The sequence below is a fragment of the Lipotes vexillifer genome, unplaced genomic scaffold, assembly GCF_000442215.2.
Source record: "Lipotes vexillifer unplaced genomic scaffold, Lipotes_vexillifer_v1.1 scaffold702, whole genome shotgun sequence".
Classification (NCBI taxonomy): domain Eukaryota; kingdom Metazoa; phylum Chordata; class Mammalia; order Artiodactyla; family Lipotidae; genus Lipotes; species Lipotes vexillifer.
This window is the reverse complement of record NW_006786634.1, coordinates 337,780-350,287: the sequence shown is the minus strand read 5'-3', so window position 1 is coordinate 350,287 and position 12,508 is coordinate 337,780. Positions and strand designations below refer to the sequence as shown.

The 12,508-nt window shown below is 48.4% G+C and overlaps 1 protein-coding gene across 2 annotated transcripts; it reads left to right on the top strand.

Moving 5' to 3' along the window:
- The first annotated feature begins 4,103 nt into the window (after positions 1–4,103).
- Positions 4,104–11,782, top strand: ADCYAP1 (adenylate cyclase activating polypeptide 1). 2 transcript variants are annotated; one of them, XM_007459053.1, is made up of 5 exons: positions 4,104–4,736; positions 5,064–5,174; positions 7,323–7,454; positions 7,899–7,997; positions 9,112–10,778. In XM_007459053.1, the coding sequence occupies exons 2-5, from the start codon at positions 5,065–5,067 to the stop codon at positions 9,299–9,301; spliced, it is 531 nt and encodes a 176-aa protein (XP_007459115.1). In that variant the 5' UTR covers positions 4,104–4,736; position 5,064; the 3' UTR covers positions 9,302–10,778. The 2 variants fall into 2 exon arrangements, with proteins under 2 accessions (XP_007459115.1, XP_007459116.1); XM_007459054.1 differs by having other exon boundaries at positions 4,627–4,750; positions 9,112–11,782.
- Positions 11,783–12,508: the final 726 nt, after the last annotated feature.

Below are 12,508 nucleotides of genomic sequence, written 5' to 3'. Positions count from 1 at the left end.
TTCCCTACAGGTATAATCGGTATGAAGTAAGTCATTAGTCATCACATTTTCTGGAAGAGTCAGAAGAGAAAAAGTTTAGAGTGAAATTGAATACAGTGTTGCAATTTACTCTTGTCACTCATATGAGAGGATGATGTTTTGCAATGAGCTTGCTCACTGAGAAAGCTTACTGTAGCCTGGTTCCTAAGTATTGACTTAGAAATGAATAGAATGAAAATATAAGACTTTCTCAATCTGGTTTAATGTTATTTATACTAGGAATGTATGAAGATGTTGTGTGCAAACATGTCCTTTCATATTGTAAAAAAAAAATCCATGGGGTAGGGGATGGGGCTGGTGGTGGTACAGGGCAATGGGGAGAGCTACACAGTCAAAGAAAGGAAAAATGAAAACATGGAAACTGTGTAGGATGGGTAGCTAGGCCAGAAGGAAAGTAGTGGAAATCTCCTTACCCTAGAGAACTGAGTCTTGTTTACGCCAGGTGTTTGCTAATGTTGTGAAGCCATCTGCAAATTCAAACTCTTAGTAATATACTAGACATATTCTTCCTGTTTGAATACAAACCCCCACTTTTTCAAGGGCTAATGAGTTCTTTAAAATCAAGTGTTGTTTGAGGGTTCAAGGCTTGAAACTTCAAGGAGACAGATGTGTTTGTGACCAGGAAAAACAATTCAGGGAAGTGTTAGTTTGACTTGTAGTTAGCATCCACCATTTCAGACTAAAAGTTTTGTTTCCATATCTTAAGGACCTACGGGATAAAAAAGGAGTTGATAACGTTATAGGTTTGAAATTCAGGATCTTTGATCAATTCCAACAAATATTTCCAAACAGCCTCTTCTGAGTAGGTCATGGCTTAGTGGGAAACTGCCTGCCTCTGTTCCTCTCCCTCACAGAGGACCTAGGTGAGGCTTTGCACTCTGAAGATTTCCGTGGTACCACCAGTTTCTCTGACTGAACATGATGCCAGTTACCTGCCATTATTTGCTTCCATGGTCGGGAAAGAAACTGCTGCAGGGGAATTCTTCTACTTCGTCTGGTGAACGTTGCGGGTAAGGGTCTGGGCTCTTGGAAAGAGGACTTGAAATTCCTCTGCGTTACCCGTAAATTGGAAGTTCTAACTCTTGGGGCCCTTCTTCGTCCCCTCCCTCTTCTCCCTGTGTCACTGTCAAATTACACTTGGGCATCTGGAGGTTTCTCTCTCGTCTGCATTTGTAGTGAGTAAGCAAGTCCATATCTGCCGCCACAGTTTCCTGCGCGGCCCTGGCCAGGACCCCTTGCAGCTCGCACGGGGTGGCTCCGGGCCTCTCCAGCCTGGTGTGATGCGCGCCTCCTCGCTGCTCCCCCAAACCCCCAGACACAAAGGCCCCCTGAAAGCAGCGTCAACACTCGAGTTAGAACGCTCCCGAGGTTGGAAGCAAATTACCACTCTCAGGGCATTTGGGGGTAGTTTTGGTCTTTGAGACATCGGTCGCCCCATATTCCGCTCCATCGAATAGAAAGCAGAAAGGGTCTGCGCTCGCGCCGAGGGTCTGTCAAGGCAGGGGTGCAGCCCCAGACCCCCCAAGTTCTTGAGCTGGGTCCTCAGCTTCTAGCTCCTCCCCTTCCTCAGCCTTCCCAGCATCTCCCGGCCCAGCGGCTCAGGACCAGACCAGAACTTTCAACAATAGGATAGCATCTTTGCCCACGGGACACCAAACTCGCCTAATCAGATACGCTGCAATGGGACGAAAGTTCTGCGGGACGACTCTTTTCCGGGTTCGATTCCCCCAGGTAGCAGTGGGTCGGGGCTGGGCGGGTCTTTGGATTGTGCTGAGCAATGCAGGGATCTCCGAAGCTTGATTGTTTTTGGAGTTCAGTGGCCAAGAATCTCAAATTAAATTCTCTGCTTAGTCTTTCACTTCAGTGAACGGGTTCGGGCCTCGAGGCCGGTAATTCTGGCGTGCTGGGCCCTGAGGTCCGAGCTCACAGGGCCCACGCTGAGAACAGTCCAGTGGCACATCTTTTGTAAACCAGAGGCGCAGGTCGGATTCTTGGGGTGGGTGGAGCCGGCAGTTCCGTCCTCCTCCGCATAAACGTATTGGTGTTTGTGGATTTCCCCCTTCCATGAAGTCAACAAACTCCCCACATGGTGGCTCCCTTTACTAAAGTTGAGTAGTGAATTGGTACAAGGAGTCTTGGAAATTTTCAAATATTTCTAAAGATTTAACTCATTTCATAATTCGCGTGGGCGGAAAGAGTAAGATTTTAATCGGGTTCACCTTTGACGTGAAGCAAGGCGGAAGACAGGAAAGCCACAGTCGGTAATAGCTCCGGGCGCTTTAGTAAGAAAGCCTTCTCTGCTTGATTATCCGGTCGTGTTCACCGCCGGCTCTTTGTGTGCAAGCTTACTCCAGAGGCAGAGCTGAACACGGAACACACGCATGCAAACACTCCAACATAAATCAGCGAACATATGCAGTGGAGACAAAGAGATTCACCCCCATGTAGATGTGGTTTGAATCTTTATTGCAGATAGGCAATCTGGAGCATCCCCAGGAATAAACTAAGAGGAAGTGGCAGTTTCTGGCCATGAATGGTCAGAACGAAGCAAAACTTTGTCACCTTGGAGGAAGTATTAAATCTCAAATAAGAGAGTGGGAAAGGCATTGAAAATGAGCAGCATTATAATTTTGTCTTAGAAAAAGCATGCAGAATATAGCTTCTCTAAATGTTAGATCTAAATCATAGTAACAGGAAACACTCCCACTAAATTGCCATTTCCTCTAATTTTTGTTTAAGATCCAAATAATTAAAATGCACACTAATGGTTATCGATGGCTCTGTTTCCTTTTTAAAAGAAATAGACCCGAGTTCCCTTACTGGAGTAGAAATTTACAGATCTTCTTAAATAACCCCGGGACTTGGAAGCTTCTGGGTGTATATGGTCTTCCCTTATTGCTTTCCTCTCCCCACATCATTTTCAGTTAAAAAATTTTAGCCATCCCCAACGAAGGGATTCCTGTTAGAAACCCTCAGTAAGTGAATTTGTACTGGGTATCCTCGTGCTTTCCCCGTCTGTCTGTATTTCCCCAAACAGAACTCAAGCTGTAAATAAAGGGGAAAAACATATTTCTCACTCCCAAATTCTTAAAATTTCAGTTTTTGTGGAAAATACAATTTCACAATTTCAATGTTAAAATTAGTAAGAGCCACAGAAAGTGTGAAGGCGTCCAAATAGGTCATCTAGAGATCCAAAAACCAGGACTAAGGGGAGACATAGAATGCTCTTTACTCAGAAGGGCAGGGGTAAGGGTTGGACAGTTCTCACCATTAAGGGCATTCGTGGACACTGCAAGGGAGGAACATATCTGAACAACGGGGGGAACTTGGACGATGAATCGCCACATTAAGGGCACCACTACCAAATCTTCAGAGGCTCTGGTGAAAAATTAAACTAGTGGCAATTCTCAATGTTTGCAGCATCTGCGACCAAACAGTTCAGCACTCCAAGCCAGGACAGCTCCACAGGCCGCGCTCCGGACGTGGCTTTAACTCTAATCAATTCTACTCAGAGCCAGACTGTCAACGACAGCCAGACTCATTAGCGATTTACTGAAAATCCTCCAAGACTTCCCTTTAAAAACAAAACGACTTCCACATTTAATTGTCTATCTAAAAGAACATACGCAAGAAATTAGGAGATCTAAATTAAATTTATTAATAGGAGGGCTTGATGGTGCTTAATTCCAGAGCTCGGAGCTCTGATTGCTGGGGCTTGATGAAAAAGCAAAAAGAAATAAGAGGGACATAGTTAAAAACATGATTTTCACCATTCTCAAAATTCTATGAATTCTTTACCCATCCTTGAGCAGTGGGTAAAATTGAAAACAATCAAAACAATTAAACTTCTTTAAAATTGTACTGTATGAGTGAAAGGTGTTTATGAGAAGTCGATGACTCCGGATCTTATCCAAGAGGATGGCACAGAATAGTTAATATGTTCCTTGAGGGACTAGGATGCTGACGTCTTTTTCTGATACCCGATCATTACATGACTGGAAAAAAAAAAAAAAAAAGGAAGTCATTCCATGAATACAAATCGGAGCGCAACAGTGCAACAAAATATTCTGTACTTAAAGGCCATAGGCAGACAGATGTTGACAAAGAAGGCTCTTCCAAAGCCACGTTCGGATAGATTTCTGCTAACTGCACATATAAACAGGAGCAGAGGGCCGGTCACCTCTGTAACCACCGGCAGCAGCAGCAGAAGCCGCAGCTTCAGACACAGCCAGAGGGACTTCTGAGCAGAGAAGGCGCTGCCGACTCACGCAGCTGCCTGACCGAGCGGCTCCCACAGACGCCGGCTGCGCTGTGGCCCTCTCTCTTTCCTTCGTCTCCTTCTAAGACTTTCCCTCTTCCCTTATCACTTCTTTCTCTCCGTGAACTTAAGGCCACTTTGTCCCCCACCCCTCTTAACTCGTCGCCCCCTCCTCCTTCCTTCTACATCTCTCTCCTCGCCCCCTTCTCTCGGTGTCACGCTCCCTCCTAGTCCTGAGCGTCTACAAACTTTTGAACAGAATACCGGCCTCAGCAAACAAGTCCTTCAGCTCCTCCTGCTGCTCCTGCTCGTTGCTGCGGCTTCTGCTCAGACACTAACGCCAGACGGTGATGCCTCTTGGGTTGTGACTCCAGCGCAGAAACTTGGAGAAGCCCTTTGCCCGCCGTCCTACTTGGCAGCAAACTCTCTCCGGGCAGCGGTAAGAGTTGAATGGTAAGGGGAAAAAAATCTTACCAAACCAAACAACTCACCTGACTGCTAATTCTTTCGCCAGCATCAGGGTACGAGTTAGCTTTCCTTCGTACCAGATCTGGCGAGTTATTGGGCGTTGGGTATATACATATACTTTCTAACTATAGCGAGAAGGAAGTGGCGGGGGCGCGCCGGCTGTAATTAAGCCGTATTCAATATTGGGAGTCAGAGGTGAGCGCCGTCCCTCCCTCAGTTCAGGGACTTTCTAGGGGTCGGAGGGTGGAAGGCCAGTGGCGTTCTGACTGCTGTGTGCTCTCTTTCGCGTCCTGCGCAGAATGACCATGTGTAGCGGAGTGAGGCTGGCCCTGCTGGTCTACGGGATAATAATGCACAGCAGCGTCTATTGCTCACCTGCTGCCGCCGGACTCCGGTTTCCTGGGATCAGGTAGGTGCTGGCTGCCCTAGCTGAGCTGAGGCCGGGGCTTCCCTTCCCCTGACACCTCCTCGTGGTCGCCCTCCTGCAGTTCCTCGGTCAGGCTACGACCGGTCAGGCTTACCGCCACCTCCCCATGCGCCCCCACTGCACCGCCACCAGCCTGGGTCCGGCCGCGGGTCAGTGGCCGTGGCTCAGCGGGAGGGTCCCGGCAGACTCCACTGGGCCTCGGCCCCCCTCCCCCAGCCCGCCGCAGCCGAGGCGCCTGGGCGGACCGAGCGCACTTCGGCGGGCTGGAGAAACCTCCCTTCCCCCAACCCCTCCCACGGGAGGGGGGCAGGGCCGGGCCCTGAATTGACTTCTTTTCCCTATTCTTAGCTTGAGTTAGGAGAACTTTGGCTCCCGGAGCCAGTTTGGGGGGGCGGTGGTTGAGAGTGAAGCTCCCGTGGACTTTGCTTTGTTACAGCTTGTTCGGGACTATCGGGGCGGGGTCTCCCTCTCCTCTGCTCTCCTCACCTTAATTCGAATTCTTTCTACTGGAAGAGCTTCCTCTCAAGTGATAGGTTTTCCAACTGCATTTTGAGTCTTGGGGAGAGGGAGTGTTGGCCGGGTAGAGTTAAGAAGCTATTTGAGAGAAGGAAAACAAAGATGAGGGAGGGGGAAGTAGATGAAATGGATGCAAAGGAGGAACAGAAAGCAAACTGGCAGGCAGTACTGCGAAGGCAGCCCTACCCACCCCAGGCAGGAGTAACCCTGGCTTCCCCCCACACACACACCCAATTCCGGGTTTCTAATCGGTCGGCGCTGCCCGGGTTCCCCGCCGCAGCCCCAGAGTCCCGGGTCTGTCAGCGGGAGAGTGGAAGCTCGCAGCGCAGCGCATCGGCACTCCGCTGTGCACCGGGCTCCCGGCGGCGAGGAGCGCACGTTCTGACCGCAAAGCTGCTCCTCCGAGCCGCGCCCAAGAATGATCTCCTTAGGGGTCGCTGACCATTGATTCGGTATTAGGATTCCAGCATCTGGGCACGGGGTACGGGGTGGAAGTGCCCAGAAAGACCAGGAGACTCCGAGCAGCCGGGCCAGGGCAGAGATGAGCGTCGCCGAGGAAAGGCTAGGTGTGGGGCGAGCGCAGCAAGCCTTGCCCCTACCTCTCCAGGGATGGAGGAAAGGCGAGCGAAGTAACGAAGTATGGCTAACCCCTCCTAAAGCTACTTGCCTTGGCCGCTTTCCTAGTCTCTCCAGCGGCCGAAAGCGAGTGGGTTGTGTATACTAACCCACCTCTCCCGTCCTATATCAAGGATTGAGTTGGTAGGTAAGGGAGACTGCGAGATCGTTGTCTCTCGGTCCCCTGTTGACCCTTTGACCCTCTCCCTTTGCCTCTGGGTTGAGATGCTGTCCCGCCGCCCCGCCACCGCTAACACATTAGCGCGAACTATCTACTTACTGGACTTAAAAGCCCTATTTCACCCCCAGCTATTTTCAAAGTCCCGTGTGCCTGGCACTTTCTCCGGGCAAGAGGTACCGGAGGGCGCGCACATGCCACAGAATGAGCCGCTGCCTAACAGGCTAAGTTTAGGGGCATCTATTACTCATGTTCCTGCCAGATCCTCTCCCGCCCAAAATAGAAGCCGGAGGCTCTCCGTGACCTACATCTGCGCGGGGAAGGACTCCCCTGGGCTCGGAGGCTGGGTGGGGGTGGCTGCTGGCGTTGGCCGCTGGACTCCCCAGCCATCCACTCTCTCTGACTCCCGGCCTCCCCCATCCGGTCTTCGCGTGGCCAGCGCCTCTCTCCTAGAGTCCTTCTCATCTCTGCCTGCCGCTGCTTGTGGACGGAGGCTCAAGCGCCAGGCCGGGAGCGGAGCGGTCCTTCTCCGTGGCCAGGTGTGCTAAGTCGGCGCAGACGCCTCGGCTTCCCAGTGCCCGTTGAGGCCGCGGCCCGGGCAGGGCGACCCTGCACCCGCGAGAGGGGTGGGAATTTCTGTTGGGTGTAGTTTTCTCCTCCTACTTCTACCCGCACCCCTGTCCTAGAAGAAGAGGCAGTTCTCCAAGGGGCGCCTTTAGGAAGAAGGAAAATCGTGAGAGCCCCTAGGGATCTTTGGGTCCTCGCAGAGCCGAGGAGGGACCTGTAGTGACCACTCCTCGTGCCCCCGACTACCGCTGCAGGCCGGAGGACGAGGCGTACGACGAGGACGGAAACCCGCTGCAGGACTTCTATGACTCGGATCCACCCGGCGTGGGGAGCCCCGCCTCCGCGCCGCGCGACGCCTACGTGCTCTACTACCCGGCGGAGGAAAGGTACCGCCGCACGGTCCCGCGCCAGCCCAGGACTGGGAGGGAGAAAGGGGCAGGGGGTGGCCCAACGAGTAGGTTCTTTTTCGTAAAAGCCCTCAAGCCTCTCCTCTCCCGGGATGGTTCCCACGAGAGCGAGATAAAGTTAGTAGCGGGCCGGTTTGTGTGAACATGAGGGCCGCGTGGGGACGAAAGGTCCGTGGCCCAAGGAGTGGCAGTGAGTGCGCGCCCAGGCCGGGCTCCACACCTGCGGTCCCCGGAGGGCAGGACGAACTCCGGTTCCTGGCACTCACGGGAACATCCCAAGACTCATCCCCGAGTGCCTTGCCTCTGGGGTTTTCCCCGGCAGCCTCCCGGAGCACCGGGGGGCGTGCGTGCCCAGCTGGGGACCTGGGGCTGCCACTTGGGGACAGTCAGTGACCCCAGGCGCGCACTTTGCCTCCTTGTTAGAGATTTCGCCCACGGGGTCCTTAACAAGGCCTACCGCAAAGTGCTGGACCAGCTGTCCGCCAGGAAATACCTGCAGACGCTCACGGCCAAGGGCGTGGGGTAAGAGTTTGCGAAAGAGTTAATCCGCGCGTAATGGCGCGCCCCCGCGAGCGCCGGGGTGGGTATCTGTGCCAAGGCGCGCTGGGCGGGCGGCGCAGCTTCTACGTCCGTGCGTGCACGTGAGGCCGAGGGTGCGTCTGCGCCGCAGGGTCTGCCGGGCCAGCTCCCGGACGCAGACTAAGGTTCGGAGACCGCGCCTTAAGTTTGGCCAGAGAGCTCGGGAACTGGGCGAGGAAGGGAGAAGGCAGGAAACCCGGGGAATCTGATCGGTTTTGAATAATTGAAAAAAAGAAAAAGCCCCCCTCCCCCCCAGGCCTTCAAAACCTTTAAGCTTCATGGGACAATTGGATAGGATATCCTCTAAGCATGACTTTTTCTTTCCTCATTTTTCTTTCACTGTAAATTCAGTTAGAAACAAACAAATCCTCAGATTTGGACCCTTAAGGAAACAGTTTTTGCTCGTGCCAGACAAACCCAGAGCACAGGGCTTGCGTGGAGCATCTCTCAGCAGAAGGCAACATTTTAATAAAGCCCATGGGACAAAAGATTACATTTTCCGCAATTAATAATTCATGCGATGAAAAATATTGCCTACAGCCCGTCGACTTATATTATTATCACGTTTTTCACTTTAGCGCGCAGGAGAGGAGTGTTCATGTCTGACTAGGAATTGCGGGATCGATGTAAACTCCACGGCAGCAGCCAACTTGAAATTTAGGGCTCTTCGGTTATTTTCTTTGTACTTGGGGTTGGGTGGGGGTGTGCCAGGAACGGTCAGGACGATTGAGCGCAAAAGCATGGATATTCAAATATCAGAGGGCAGCGTTTGGAGAGAGGTTGGCCTTAAGTCGCTTGCCTTTGGCCCGGACCTCATCTGGGGCCCATTCTGTAAGGACTTAGTGCCCCAAGATAGTCGATGGGGAGGGAGGAGTGAGGGTTCCCATCGCAGCCCTCCCTCCGGCAGCTCTCTGGCCGAGCAAGGCGGCGCGGTGGGCATTGAGAGCCGGCGCCCTCCCTGAAGACTCCCGCTTGGGGTGGGGCCCGTCTGCCTCCAGCAACTATTCAACCTGTGTCTCCCGCCCCACCACCCTCTTCCCAACCTCTTTCCTTGCAGTGGGAACCTGGGCGGCGGCGCGGACGACGACTCGGAGCCGCTCTCCAAGCGCCACTCGGACGGAATCTTCACGGACAGCTACAGCCGCTACCGGAAACAAATGGCTGTTAAGAAATACTTGGCGGCCGTCCTAGGGAAAAGGTATAAACAAAGGGTTAAAAACAAAGGACGGCGAATAGCGTATTTGTAGCGATGAGTTACCAGCTACCCTGTGTATACAACCCTGACACACTGAAAAGTCATTTTCCCAACTGACTGAACAATCATCGCTCTTGTGTTCTGTCCAAACATGTACTTATGTATGAAGTAAAGCCATTAAATGAATATTTTGATAATAATATTGTTTTTCTTTTTACAAAGCACTAGAGAATGCACAGATATACTTTGTGGACCAATTATTGATATTGATATATATATATTACAAATATATATTAAGAATATATATATAAAAGTATAATTGAAAGCAGTTCAAAGTGTGCACAAGGATTGAATATTCGCCTGAGCTGTTTGTTTTTATATAAAATAAATAGAAAAATAGACAATCATTGTTTTGAATATTACTCCTATTTTTGTAAAATAGAATTAAAAGGATAGTATTTTTATCCACTACAGGCCTGAAGATATTAATACCGACCATTTGCTACTGTACATAAACAGTGATGCCCTGCTCCAGGGAGATTTTGAGTAATGATTTGGGAGAATTGCTGAAGGGCACCCTTTCCCAGTGAGTCTTTGGGGCAGGCTGCTTCAATCCCAGCTGGACTCAGCTAGCCACTGTCCCCCTCGCTGGGTGGCAATTCCAATACTTCTGCTTTCTTGGATTCTATTTTTATGTGTATTTGTTTCTCTTCAGACTCACCCCAGAAGGAAATTCTCCTGATAAAACAACAGCTGGATCCAAATTGCGCTTCTCCCCAGGATTTATACCACTCCCTGGGGGAGGAATTGGACTGTACAGAGAAGGGAGATTGAATAGGAAGCTCCCTTTTCTGTACTTCCAGGGACCCCAATATTCCAAGGTTAGGGCAATTGGAACAAAGTGAAGGAAATGTAGGAATATTGGAAAAGGCAGAGCGTAAGGCAGTAGGAGGAGGACCCTCCTGGAGAGGGACTGGCTGGGGGCTGCCTCAGGCCTGGGAGCTGGGCATAAGCCGAGTCCCACCGTAGTCCCCTGCCTGCCTGACTTTGGGCGCTGGGTATTGGAAATGGATGCAAAGTACAATGTGTTTTTCTCCAGTGCTGTCCATGCTTCTCATCTTGTGAAATGGCCAGGATCCTCCCCTTTGAACCTTGCTCTGTAGGAGCCACCCTTTTCTTTCGTGGTTTTCTGAAGACTTCTTTCCCACCCTCTCGCACCAGTTTTTAAAGTACTGTTTACCATTTTTCATTCACTTCTCTTAAATTTGTAATGTTTCTTAATATTTTTGTTGTTTGATGCTAACACTTATTGTAAAGTATAAGAACCCTTGTGTAGTTACCACTAAGTAATTATGCACTAAATATGAATCTTTTGTTTCTTGTTGATTGAGTTTGTAGGTAAAATGTATTTTTCTACATTATGGCTTATTGCTTAGTAAAATTTATTTCATAAAACCAACCTTTGTCATATTAGAATGTGTAGTGTTCACATGTTGGTCAGTTGTACTAACTGATAAATCATTTAAACCTCATCTTCATATGTATGAGTACTATCTTATATTTGTGGTCAAGAGTGAGGTAAGCAAGCTCCAACAGGCCCTGAGAATGTCCCCTTGTATTCTTTCTTGGCTACAGAAAGCATGTCTGTCTGTTTCCTATCAATTCCTTGAACCTGTCAAGTAATCTCAATAAACAAAAGAACCTTCACCCAGCAACCAGATCAAGCAACAACAAGCAGACCAGCCAGCCAAACTCCCAAATTTCAGGCCCAAGTTCTTTTGAAAAAACAAAACAAGAAAAGATTAAACATTAGCTTGTAAAATTTAAAGGACCTTTCCTTTTCCTTTACGGATTTGATCAGTATGAAGTCATAAATCAAAGAAAACTGACTTGGATTTGCATTCCCAGGCGGGATGGATGCTGCCAGGAGATCACATTGCAAACAGTGAAAGCACAGAGGCATTCGATCTATGCCTGAGTCCTGTGTACAGAATCAATGTTTCTTTAATTCTGCAGTCTCCTCAGGCAATGTGACACGGGATGCAGTTTGCAGCTTTAGTGCCTTTCTTCGCCTTTTAAATTGCCACGAATCACAGATGGCTATTTAGTGGCCCTACAATGCTGCAACACATCGGCTTGCATTTTAGTCTTAATTATTTGTTTCTTGGATAATGGGCAGTTTTCTGTATTTGTGTCAGCTGTTAGTGGTGAAATAGGGCTCTAGTTAACCTTTTCTTTACGAAGTCTAATTTAGTGTTCCCGTGGGTAGTTGCAAGCATTTACAGTGATCACCCAGTTTAATCTTTTGTATACTTTTTAGAAATGCCAAGAGCCTTACTAATAACCTGGAGCAGATTTATGATATAGTGATAATTTAGATAGATGTTAGTCTTGAAGCTCTTATTTTATGTGCAACTGATTATAAAAACATCTTACCTGAGTATTATTACACACATATCTATAATTAGGACTTTGATAACTGTTATATAAAGTGTGTAAAATTTGTATGAATAAATTTTTATAAACAATGCAACTTTGTCTAATGTGTGGGGAAAAAAGACATTCAGGAAATAACTACTTTAAAATCTCTTAAAGTATTTTCTTTAGCAACCGTAAGATTTTTCATGTCTGGAATATCTATCTAATCATCCATGTATTTTCATAAATTGTATTTTAATATCTGCTTGATGGGTTACTGAATTCGACTAAAAATTTAAAGTAGCTACTTAGATGGAGACGCCTAAGAAGATACTAAGCTCATAAATAGGTGAAGATACTGGAACCTTTATAGGATGCTCAATTTAATTTCCATCCCCTAGTGTGTAAATACATTGCTCAGTACTCAGAAAGTTGCTATCCAGTGGTGGGAGATAGTAACTGGGTATTAGTTACACCTTTGAAATAGAAATCTAACATTGTTATTTTGTAAGTAACTCTGTACACTAAATTGGTCTCCATAAAATTCTGTATAAAAATGACTTAACTTTGGAGGTTTAAAAATGTTTAGAGATCTATAAACAACTGTCTCTGATTAAAATGCTTTGGGCAGAAGGAAAAAGGATATGAGTAAGCAAAGAGTTAATTAAATATCTTTAAAAGAAAATGTACTTTGAAGTCCAGGACAAAATGTGAAAAGTCATTTGTGGATGTTTTTTTAGTCATATTAACAAACTTTAAAGCAAAGCCTTCATATGAAATTCCCATAAATTTCTCAGTGGTGTTTATTTTGGAGCCCTTGCTATTTCTGGGTTAAAAAAAA